Below are 12,500 nucleotides of genomic sequence, written 5' to 3'. Positions count from 1 at the left end.
GGTAAAAAACAAATTAAAAAAAACAGCAAAACAAACCAGCAGCAGAGAACCTAAACAGAAGAACACGTAGAGTTGGACTCTACTGACAAATAAAACAACTTCTAACTCCAAATAAAACAACTTCTAACTCCAAATAAAACAACTTCTAACTCCAAATAAAATAACTTCTAACTCCAAATAAAACAACTTCTAACTCCAAATAAAACAACTTCTAACTCCAAATAAAACAACTTCTAACTCCAAATAAAATAACTTCTAACTCCAAATAAAACAACTTCTAACTCCAAATAAAACAACTTCTAACTCCAAATAAAACAACTTCTAACTCCAAATAAAACAACTTCTAACTCCAAATAAAATAACTTCTAACTCCAAATAAAACAACTTCTAACTCCAAATAAAACAACTTCTAACTCCAAATAAAACAACTTCTAACTCCAAATAAAACAACTTCTAACTCCAAATAAAACAACTTCTAACTCCAAATAAAACAACTTCTAACTCCAAATAAAATAACTTCTAACTCCAAATAAAACAACTTCTAACTCCAAATAAAACAACTTCTAACTCCAAATAAAACAACTTCTAACTCCAAATAAAACAACTTCTAACTCCAAATAAAATAACTTCTAACTCCAAATAAAACAACTTCTAACTCCAAATAAAATAACTTCTAACTCCAAATAAAACAACTTCTAACTCCAAATAAAACAACTTCTAACTCCAAATAAAATAACTTCTAACTCCAAATAAAACAACTTCTAACTCCAAATAAAACAACTTCTAACTCCAAATAAAACAACTTCTAACTCCAAATAAAACAACTTCTAACTCCAAATAAAATAACTTCTAACTCCAAATAAAACAACTTCTAACTCCAAATAAAATAACTTCTAACTCCAAATAAAACAACTTCTAACTCCAAATAAAATAACTTCTAACTCCAAATAAAACAACTTCTAACTCCAAATAAAACAACTTCTAACTCCAAATAAAACAACTTCTAACTCCAAATAAAACAACTTCTAACTCCAAATAAAACAACTTCTAACTCCAAATAAAATAACTTCTAACTCCAAATAAAACAACTTCTAACTCCAAATAAAATAACTTCTAACTCCAAATAAAACAACTTCTAACTCCAAATAAAATAACTTCTAACTCCAAATAAAACAACTTCTAACTCCAAATAAAACAACTTCTAACTCCAAATAAAACAACTTCTAACTCCAAATAAAACAACTTCTAACTCCAAATAAAACAACTTCTAACTCCAAATAAAACAACTTCTAACTCCAAATAAAACAACTTCTAACTCCAAATAAAATAACTTCTAACTCCAAATAAAACAACTTCTAACTCCAAATAAAACAACTTCTAACTCCAAATAAAATAACTTCTAACTCCAAATAAAACAACTTCTAACTCCAAATAAAACAACTTCTAACTCCAAATAAAACAACTTCTAACTCCAAATAAAATAACTTCTAACTCCAAATAAAATAACTTCTAACTCCAAATAAAATAACTTCTAACTCCTCCACCTCGTGTGGAGCTGAACAAACAGGAAAACCAAGATGGCCGCAACACCACCAACGCTACAGGAGCAGCTTCACCGTCACATGTGGACACGGGACAAGGGACATGTTAGACGGGTTTGTTCTACTGCGTCCCTGCAACACTGAGCAGCCTCAGCAGCCTGAGGACAGCAGGCCTCAGAGAGGGACGAGCTGAGGGACGAGCTGAGGGACGAGTCAGGCTGCAGCTGCATTCACAGTCACATGAATGAGAAACCTTCATCACCTTCATCATCTTCACCACCTTCATCACCTTCATCACCTTCATCATCTTCATCATCTTCATCATCTTCATCACCTTCATCACCTTCATCATCTTCATCATCTTCATCATCTTCATCATCTTCATCACCTTCATCACCTTCATCATCTTCATCACCTCTACAATGAGGTGACGTGTGCAGAAGCAGAATCTCCATCCTCCCCCTGCAGCTGATGGCGGTGAGATCAGAGGGTTTGGACCACGAGGGTTTCCCGGTCGGTCACATGACTTTTCCTCCAGCTGTTTCTGTTCTTCCACATCTGTACAGCACGAACACTGGATCTCACATTTAAACATCACGCCTCTCGCCCTGCATGCTTTTCTCTGAAAGGTTTCTGTAATCGTGGCCAGAGTGTGAAACCCGGCGCTGATGGTGCTGATGGTGCTGATGGTGCTGATGGTGTCACTCTGCTTCACCTTCCTCTCTCTTGGCCCGTAATCTGTTTCCTCCCCTGTAACTCCTCCAGTGGTCAGACCTGTCCGATCCTATCTGTCCTCTGCAGGCTGTAATGTAAGCAGGTTCCCAATCAGCCAGGATGAGTCCAATCAAGGAGAAGGGGGAGGAGCAACAATCTGGGGCACTTGTCCCAATGACTGCTGCAGGCCATGAGATTAGAGGACAGGGGGGTGGGGGGGGGTTTCTATGATGAAGAAGAGAAGAAGCCTTTCATTCAGCCATGCAACATTAAATCACACATGCATTCATCACTTTCACCTCCATTTGTCTAACACCCCCCCCCCTCCCCTTCAACTCCTCATAGATACAGAAATGCAAATTTCACTCCTCCTTCCTTATTCCCTTTTTTTATTATTTCTACCATATGGACGCCAACAAGGATGGGAGGAGGCGCAGCGTTTCTCCAAATCAGCATGACTACTGGTTGATTTATCCTCAAACTTTCCTCCCTCCTCCTCCCCCTCCTCCTCCACCAACGCCCGGTGACGGCTCTCCTTCCTCTCTCTTCTCTCATTTCCAAAGCTTAACTTCATTGTCTCAAGCTCCTCTCCGCTTTCATCTTAAGACAAAGATTTATGTAAATCTTTGGGCCGGCGTTAATGCGGAGCGCCGTGTGAGAAATAGCATCCCTAAATCGTGGCATTGTTGTTGAAAATGACAAGGCAGGCCCGTTAATCCTACAATGCGATCATCCAAATGTGTCATAATGCCGCGTGTAGGCAGCCGAATCTGAATATCAAAAAGACGCCGCGCACCTCTTCTGCAGCCTTCAGGACTTCCACCGAACACTCCTATCTGCCTCTGCTCCTTTTAAACAAGTCACCCTGCTGTCGCTTCACTCGCATTCAGAAGGAGGAACACAAACTCAGAAGACGCCTCAGTCTCAAGTTTGTTGGAGCAGAAATCCTCATCACATGGAGCTTGTTTTCTCCCACGTGACGCTTTGATTCATTCAGATAAAGACAAACTACACGTGTAATCGTCTAAGTGTTGAAATAAATCGATAGCTCCTGCTTTTGTCACTAAGATGTATTTATTTCAGAAACAGCGATGCGAGGCTTTGTGCTGCGACAATGCAGATACAAAGAGAAACAAAGGATCTGCAGCTCCACGTATGGAAGCGTTTACCCAACAATCAGATACCTTGTACTCCTTTTTGGAGGCTGTGAGGAGGAGGAAGAGGAGGCAGAGGAGGAAGAGGAGGCAGAGGCTGCTCTTCCTCTTATTTGTGTGCAGCGCCGCGCTCACATGGAGCCCAGTGAAAGTGTGATGAGGATTCATTTGCTCGGGGACATTGACAGCGGCAGCGAGGCAGAGACCGAGAGCGTGATAGCTGCTGTTTCTGTGGAAAGAGCCGTGAAACAGGCGTGTCAATCAATTGGACAAGGACAAGGCTGCTGAATGATAATGGTAATAATTAGCAGCCATGTCGAGGGACTCCTCCCTGATTGGCCGTGAAACCTCCACCACAATTAAAGGGCCGGCCGCGGCCTCTTCCCTCCTGACTCCGTGACACCTCCTCGTCTGACCCCTTCTCTCCTTCCCCTCCGCCTCCCTCCTTCGTTCCTCTGCCATCCAATCGGGGAGGAGCCCCGCGGGGGGATTTTGTCAGGGAGAATAGCGGCGTTGATCTGGAAGGCTTAAGACCTACTGTACCTGTCAACACTGTGGCTTTGGCGCTGACGACCAGCGGCTTAAGTCATTTGAAGTTGCTTTTTTTTTTAACGAGGAGGGGAGGAGGCGCAGCGAGCGCTGACAAGCAGTCAGGGTCTTGAAATAATTCCATCTCTCTGAATAACCAGAGGTGTCTGTCTGACTTAATCCCCCCCTCCCTCCCCCCTCACGCACACACACACACACACACACACACACACACACACACACACACACACACACACACACACACACACACACACACACACACACACACACACACACACACACACACACACACACACACACACACACACACACACTTCGAGTTAGTTATAAAAGCAGGTTGCGGCTGATAACGGCGGAGAGCAGCAGCCGCCTCGTCACACTGCAGTCCAGCTGCAGGAGAGCACAAACCCATTCCTCTGTTCACAGGAAGGAATCTGTCCAACGCTGCTGTTACCTGTTGTAATAGTATGTGCAAAATTAAGATTACAATTATTCTCATTCAATTCAATTAATTTGACTTTTATCTCATTGAATTATTTTGTTTTAAAAAAGTCAGAAAATGATGAAAAATGTGCATCAAGGTTTCTGTTTTCTTTGTTTGTTTTTTTGTTTTGTTTTTTCTGACCAACAGTACAAACACAAAAATATAAATAAAATCATCAAGCAGCCACATTTGGAATCAAACCTGAAACTGCAGCCTGAGAGTTTCTGGTGAAAAATATACTTTATATCTAATCACAATAATTGTTTCATCATTAATCAGTTAATTTGAGTGGATTAATGGGTTCAGTTCTGATATTAATGTCTGTTCTTCATTGTATATTTCTATTGTCTGACTGTTTGTTTGGGCATTGTTTCTCCACTAAAACAAATCTGCTCTTGTGAAATGAATTATTTGATTTTTAATCTCCTTCCTCAGCGAGCCTTCCCTCAGTGCGTTCTCTCACTTTCTCCCCCTCTTATTGGGTCTCATTACGTTGCCTTCGCTGTCTTCCTCTCTTGGCTGGGATAATCCCCCCTGTAGGGGACTTCAAAGTGCGGGCCGGCCAGGGAAAAGCCTTAATTACCCATTTGCCTTGAAACTCAAGCCAAATCACAACTCGCCCGGGTCCGTCCGACTCCGCACTCATGCCTCCCTCGGACTAATTGTGGGTCTGGATTTCTTATTTTTTATCCTCCTCTGTAGTGGGAAGATGAAATTAAATCAAAAATAAGAGAAAATGTGAGAACGTCGAAGCAGGTGATGAGGAATTAATGACCTTATTTCAGGGTGCTGATTCACCCCGTGTGCAGTCTGTCTCGTGAAATTCAACGATGCACGGTGATTATTTTACACACTGTGCTGCTATCATGTAGATTTTCATATTTTCATTGTAAATGCTGTCATTCAAAGACGCAGGAGTGCAGAGCATTGTGGGATAAAAACAATAAATTATCCCTTCGTGTCTGTGTTGCTTTTAATAGAAAAGGCAGCTCTTCAGCTGACCAAAGATTCCTTTGAATCAGATTTAATTATCATAACTTGTCATTTATTCATTGTGGTCTTTGAAAAATATTGAGCGGCACTGATTGATGGCGAGGTTCAACATTTTAACAAGTCGCCGTGCCACCTCTCGCGCTGCTCGCTCTCTCTGACAGCGGATGTCAATCAGAGCAGCGAACGGCAGACAAGATGGCTTCTGTGGAGGAGACCTGTGTTCACTGTGATTTTAAATGATCTGAATCAACTGGAGGGTTTAAAATGTTTCTACTGAAGGCTTCAGGTTTTACTTGTAGATGCTTACTGAGAACTTAAATATGCTTCAGCATCAAATTATTCTGTTGCTGAGTATAAATCAAATTTAGTAACAAACAGGAAGTGTTGAGGTTCAGTGCTGTCCGTAAATATCTGAGAAATAAACCTGAACATTGTAGGTTTAAAGGTATTTGCTCAAAGTGGGTGAATGTATTTATTTGTTGTATATTTATGAAGGTATTTAGTCATTAACAGTAATTTGTTAAATTTCCCTGTACACGGTTTTCACCATCAATAAACTGAAGCTGTCAGATGGTTTCAGATTAAATTATGGATGCTTAAAATGTAATTAAACTCGACTACAACCAGCCGATGAAGAGACTCAGAGCATGTGATGTGTTGAAGTCAGTTTAAACACGTCAAAACTATCTGATAAACTTGGTTAAAAAATGCTTTCTCTTAATTATAGCTGCATTAAAATGAATTAAAATATGTGAGTGTGCTATCATCAAATTGCTGTTAACGTGTGACGTGCTGAGGTGTGTTTTTACAATTTAGAAAATGATTCAATAATTAATTGAGGTTATTAAAATATACTTACATAATATGTATATTACTGAATATCTTGTTAATGACTCACTCTATGCAGAAAATGTAGTTTAAATGTAGTTTGGTTTCACTGCTGCTGTGGACTTTTTTGTTTGTTTGTTTTCTTTCAGTTTCCTTTAAAAAAGAAGTCGTCGACACTGAAACTCTGAATGTCACGTTTACTGTAGATTATAATAGCGTGAAATGTCTGCAACTCAGTGTCATCAGAGAATGAGAGACTTCATGTGTCTAAATAAAGCAGCATCACAGGAAGCATTATACCCCCCCCCCTCAACAACCCCCTCCCACCCCTCACCTGCATTCAAACATTATTACATCATAAAACTGATATTTATTCTGCTTCCTCCTACCAGTGCGTTGTGTTTTTATTTCTATATGTTCAGTATAATAATGAGGTTTTGATTTCTGGGAGAGACAATAAATAAAACAGAAGTCGTCTCTTTATTCAAACTATTTTCTCCTCTCGCCGGCAGGTGTTCATGTGATTGTGGTTTCTGTCGTCCACTCCGGCAGCAGTAAAGGTGTTTGTAGTTAAAAACGTGTTTTCCAAACTTTTACTAAATTAGTTAAGAATGCACGAGGAACTCTCAGGTTTTCTGGTGTAAGTGTTTTCGTTTTTTTATGCTCCTTTTCTGTTGAAGCAGCTGAAAGAACAAAATGAGACAAACAAGCAGAGGATGGAGAATTGTAACAGCTTGTATTTGTGCTCTGTTCTCATGCCGAGAAATATCAACGGGGGAGGCGTGTGCCTGAAAACTGACATGGAGGTCACAAAAGGTCAAACAGAAGAACACCCCCTCCCCCCACACCACCACCACACCACCTCCACCACCCCCACCCCACCCCCCCCCCCAAAAAAAAAATTAAAAAAAAACAAACAAAAAAAAACACAAGGAAGTCACTGCCAGTGCCAGTTAGAAATCACAAAAAAAAAAATAAAAAAAAAATAACAGCGTAGTCATAGAAAACTATGTACAAACCAACGGAGCGGTAAACAAAACATCAACGTGTGTTTTTGTCACTAAAAGGCTGTTTAACAACCTTTTTTTTGATCCCATTCTGTACAACATGATTCATTACAACAGTACAAATTCATCAGGTTTTGTTCGTCCCGTGCACCGAGAGGAGAAACAGTTTTGTGGCAGCCGGTGAGTTGGATTGGTCATTGGAATAAAGCCCCGCCCCGCCCTACCCCACCCCTTCTTCCTCCCGCCCCTGCACCCGATATCAGAGCAAGACGTCCTGAGGTACGCAGCCGACGTACCCTATTCACAAAGGATGCACACAGCCTACAAGTTAAAAAAAGACAAGCTCCTTAGGAAAGACAGCAAGTGTCTACATGTATTTCAAACCATCCATGAAGAAGAATCCATTCCAGAAGAAGAAAAATAGATACAAGTCAGGAGTCTCAGTGTGTTTTCCTGAACAGCAGAACCCCCAGCCCCTCCTGCCCCTCCTGCCCCCCCCTCCAACCCCTCTACCAAATCCAAGTTTGTTACAGCTCAGTCACTTTTTTTTTTTAATTCATTTATTTTTTTTTTATTTCATTACACCCAAGGCAGAATAAAAGTTACTAAAACTTAAGACTTTTACAGTTACAGTGACAAAAACAGTTTAAAAGACCCACAATTTAAATTGGACTGTAAAATAAAAAATAAAATAAAATAAAAAACAACCTTTTTTATATTTTTGTAAAATGCCCAGGCATTCTCCAATATTACAAATACTGGTATACTTTTACAGTAAACAAGAAAAATGTAATATATATTCATATATATTTATATATATATATATACTAAAACCCCGCCACCAAAAAAATAAGAAAATAAAAATAAAAATAGAAAAACAATATACACATCGCCCCTTCGGCATTCAGAGAAAATTTAGAAGCAAACCTGGTAAAAAAAAAATTAAAATAAAATACTTGTTTAAAACACATACACACACATATTATTTTACCCTTGTACTTGTATCAATACTGTAAACTTATTTTCAGACAGAGTGCACTAAATTCTTTTTTTTTTTTAAGTTTCTGCGTTTCCTGATTTGTGTCCAGTCTCTTCCTTGACTTTATGTTGGCTTTTTGTCCGCTCCTGGAAATTTTTCTGCTGAAGGACAGACTCTTGTCCTTGTGAGTGAGGAATTTGATATAGATCTATATATAGGTTTTTGTGCCTTTATATGTACATATGCATACATATATACACACACAGACACATTAATATTGTGCTGGGTATCCCTAAGCCTAAACTCAGCGTGTTAATTTAAATAGTTCTGTTCAAATTACACATTTAAGTAAACACATTGTTTTTTTCTTGTTCAATTTGATGCTTTGTAAAAAGTGTTGCATTTGTCTGAGACAATAAATAGGAAGATCATTATTCAAGGCACACTCATGTCAAATTGAATGGCAGCAGAAAAACTGTCCCAAATAAATTATTAATATTTTGATTCCTCAATTTTATAGTGCCAGCATTGGGGAAGCCAAGCCTTTACAACCCTGGGCACTTCAGCATCAGGAGATCCCAAGCTCCAGACCCTTCAGTACCGTTTCTGTCCAGCTCTCTGTGTGTGTCGGATGGACCAACTCATAAAGTGCAGGTCTGTTGTTCCGAGCTGCGAGTTTGTAATTGGATCTGATGGTGAAGGTGGCTTAAAGAAAACTGGGGTTGTGATTTAAAGAAATAATAATTTTAAAAAAGCGCATGGAGCAAACTGATGCCGCCTGTCTTAATAAACATGTGTTTTTATTCATTTCTGCACACACGGACACATTTTCCTCTTCTACACAAAGGTGTCCCACAGCTAACAATCGAACAAATCCAATTCCTGCAGAGGTGACTTCATCAATCCGACGATACCATTATAGACTCACTAGAATATTACAAGTCAAAATTTACTACTAATTTCATCTCAACAAATTGTAATATAGTTTAGCACAAAATGCATAGGGAGGTTGATTTTATACTATTTTTTGAACATTAGAATCTGAGACTTAAATTATATGCAGGGATGTATTTAAAGTGGTGGCTTCTGCTTTGTTTGCACACACCTCTCTAAACAAGTTCATGTTTAAGTTAGTGACTTCAGATATAAATGTGTGTTTTGAAAAAAATGGACATTAGCCTGTTGGGGGGGGGGGGGGGATGAGGGGGGCTGTAGACAAATACAGAAACGGTCTCCCACGATTATGAAATGGAAATGTGTTTGAAAGTTGTTTGCAATAAAGAAATGAACGGGTAAATAAAGGAAAGCAGTGTAGTTTACCCTGAGATGTCCCTGTGCTCTCTTTCTCTGTGGCTCCGCCTCCATGCATACTCGTCATAGCTTCATGCTCACTTACTCCTAATAAATAATATAGCCTGGATCATATGGCTTCATGCAAAATATGCTGCGTGGGTGTGTTAGAATGTACTGCAGGTGAGATGGCAGGAAAAGAAACAAGGGATGGTTGTTGTAGCGTTGTCGTGGCACCACGTACCAGTCAGCAGCTGCCTTATGGAGAATCTGTTTCTTCTTCCTGGGTGGGGTGTTTTCATGAGGAGTCGGGGTTTATGAACCTTGGGATCCTCTTTCATTTTACATTTACTGTCAAATATGACACTCAGTGCTACATATCCAATTATATTGACATGTTTTCGAGTCAGTTCATGCTACAATGCCAAAGGATTGTTGTCCGCGTATCGTCATCACACAAAATAGACTAATTCTAGCATTCTCAGTTAACGCCACTTTCAAATTGAAGATTGAATTCAGCATCTTTTCAAGAAATTACACATTTAGCTTAATATACAATTTCCTACAAGCTGTGGCCAAAAAAAAAAAAAAAAAAAAAAGACTTAAAAATGGATTTTTGTTCTCTAAAGAAACTCTCAGGACGCTCATGTGGTTTTTTGTTTTTGTTTTTGTTTTTTTAAATAGAGTAACACAAAAATCAAAGTAAAACAATCTTTAAAGAAAAAAAAAAAAAAAAAAAAAAGCCTAACAAAAATACCTGCACATGCCAAAATACAAAATCCAATAAATACAGAAATTATTGCACAGTTAAAGGCTCCACATATTTTATAACTCAGCTGACTGATTGTTTAAAAATGAATGCCAAACCAGGCAGTTTAGACAGCTTCAGTTGGTGTTAAGATCTCTGTTTTCACTTTTTTTTCTCAGTTGGCAGTTTTTTTAATCAAAAACACAAAATCTAACCCAAAATTAATATTTCATAAAAAAAGTATCCAGCTACCCCATTTTTGTTAATTTTTTGAGTCAAAGTGTGGCGCTGAGTTCGGAAACAGGGAGCTCGCTTTAGGCTCTCTCTGTTTGTTCAATTTTGACCTCGCTGGTCATCAAGTGTTCTCCGTGCCACTTTTTCATATGTTTCTCCAGAGTGCTGTACACGCTGAAGGGCATTTGGCAAATGTCACAGCGGTAGACCTCCTTACCGAGCTGGCCGTGCGTCTTCATGTGGCGCGTGAGCTTGGAGCTCTGGGCGCAGGCATAGTTGCACAGCTCACACTTGTAGGGCCGCTCGCCGGTGTGGCTGCGCCGATGCACCGTCAGGTTGCTACAGTTCTTGAACACCTTGCCACAGTATTCGCAGGTGTCGCTCCTCCGGCTGTCCTTGGAGCCCGGTCGACCCCCGCCGAGATGAGGCGTGCTGCCCCCGCTGGCGGTGCCGCTGCGGCCGGACAGGCCGCCGTCCAGCAGGTCCCCCGGAGGCGTGGAGAAGCGCAGGCTGCCGTTCTCCGACGAGTGCTCAGAGGAAGTGGCGAAAGGCGATTGTCTGGAGTCGGTGAAGCCGAGGAAAGGGTCTTTGATGAAGTGGCGCGAGGCGGCGTAGCCCACCAGCCACTGGGAGTACACGTTCTCAGAGGGGATGTGGGGTGCGGGGGGGATGTCCAGATCCTTCTCGATCTTGATCCTCTTGTTGGAAGAGTTGGACAGCGTGGGGCTGGTGATGGGGGTGGGCTTACGGGGGAACAGGCCTGAGAAAGAGTCGCCGGAGCCGCAGTTCCGGCCGTTAATGGTCGTCCTCTCTTCCTGCTGGTGGTGGTTCATTTCCCCGACCACTGAATCCTCGTCTCCGGTGTCCCGCATGCCGTCCGAGCCCCTCTTGGAGAAGGGCATTCGTTTACGATTGTCAACTATCAAGTTATTGTACTGCTGTATGGAGTTGAGCGCTCCGCCGTCCACCATCTTCTCCAGAGCGAGCGATGACTTCTCTTCTGACGGAGGTTTAGAGCCGTTCTCCCTGTTTCGGAAGAACTCGGACTCTATGCTGAAGTTGGATTCTGGTCGACTCTCGTTCTCCAGTTCCTCTTCCTCCTCTTCCTCTTCCTCCTCCTCATTGCCTTCCCCCTGGAAGTCCCCGTCGCGGTTTTTCATCCCCTCCCCTGTCACGTCGCTGGTGCCCGGCTCCGGCGAGCTGGTGGTGGAGAGGCCGTCGTCCGAACGCCCCGTCAGGGATCCGGCCTTGTGCATGTGCGTCTTCATGTGGCGCTTCAGCTTGCTGGCCTGCGAGCAGGCGTGATCACACAGCTGGCACTTGTATGGTTTCTCTCCAGTATGGCTGCGCCGATGCACCACCAAGTTGCTCTGAAACTTGAAAGTCTTCCCGCAGAACTCGCAGGACTTGACCTTGTTCTGCGTCTGGGGCGGCGTGGTGCTGTTCGGCGGCATTGGCGGCAGGGGAGGGGTGCTCAGAAAGGGCGATTTGGGCCCCGCTTGGAAGGGATTGGGGTTTAGTAGTCGATGCATAGGGTTGGGCCTGCTGGGCGACAGCGGTGGCGTGGTGCTGTTCGTGTTCCCTGCCAGCTCACGTAACCGCCGGGAGAAGTCCATGGACTGGGACTCCATGGCCATGGGCGTTAGCCGCATCACCCTCTCGAAGGCACTGGGGTGCTGGGAGATGAGGCCCATTTCCTCGGCGCTAAGGCGTTCCAGTCGATGGGGGTCCAGTCGATGGGGGTCCAGTCGATGGGGGTCCAATCGATGGGGGTCCAGTCGATGGGGGTCCAGGTGATGGCGGGGAGGCGGGCTGATGAACGGAGGCGTGTTGGGGAGGCGGTTCTCCACGAAGCCCGGGGGCGGTTCCCGGAGCAGCGGCCCCGTCATCCTCAGCAGGTGGAAGGGGTTGTTGTCCCCCAGGAAGTTGGTGAGGGGGGACTGCGGGATGGAGTCACTGCCCATGGGCGGAGGCATGGT

The 12,500-nt window shown here is 42.5% G+C and overlaps 1 protein-coding gene across 1 annotated transcript in view; it reads right to left on the bottom strand.

Moving 5' to 3' along the window:
- Window positions 1-10,260: 10,260 nt before the first annotated feature.
- The window catches only part of bcl11ba (BCL11 transcription factor B a), a gene marked incomplete at its 5' end in the record, with an annotated part of 2,399 nt that continues 159 nt past the window's right edge, over window positions 10,261-12,500 (bottom strand). The window contains one exon of the mRNA XM_069688457.1: window positions 10,261-12,500. This exon is cut by the window's right edge and continues 159 nt beyond it. Within this exon, the coding sequence (XP_069544558.1) occupies window positions 10,602-12,500 (1,899 nt within the window).

Source organism: Brachyistius frenatus, unplaced genomic scaffold, assembly GCF_029030835.1.
Source record: "Brachyistius frenatus isolate BFR_SWC_R1_liver_20210118 unplaced genomic scaffold, ASM2903083v1 Contig_599, whole genome shotgun sequence".
Lineage (NCBI taxonomy): Eukaryota > Metazoa > Chordata > Actinopteri > Embiotocidae > Brachyistius > Brachyistius frenatus.
The sequence above is the reverse complement of the archived record's forward strand: the minus strand, read 5'-3'. Positions and strand labels throughout refer to the sequence as shown.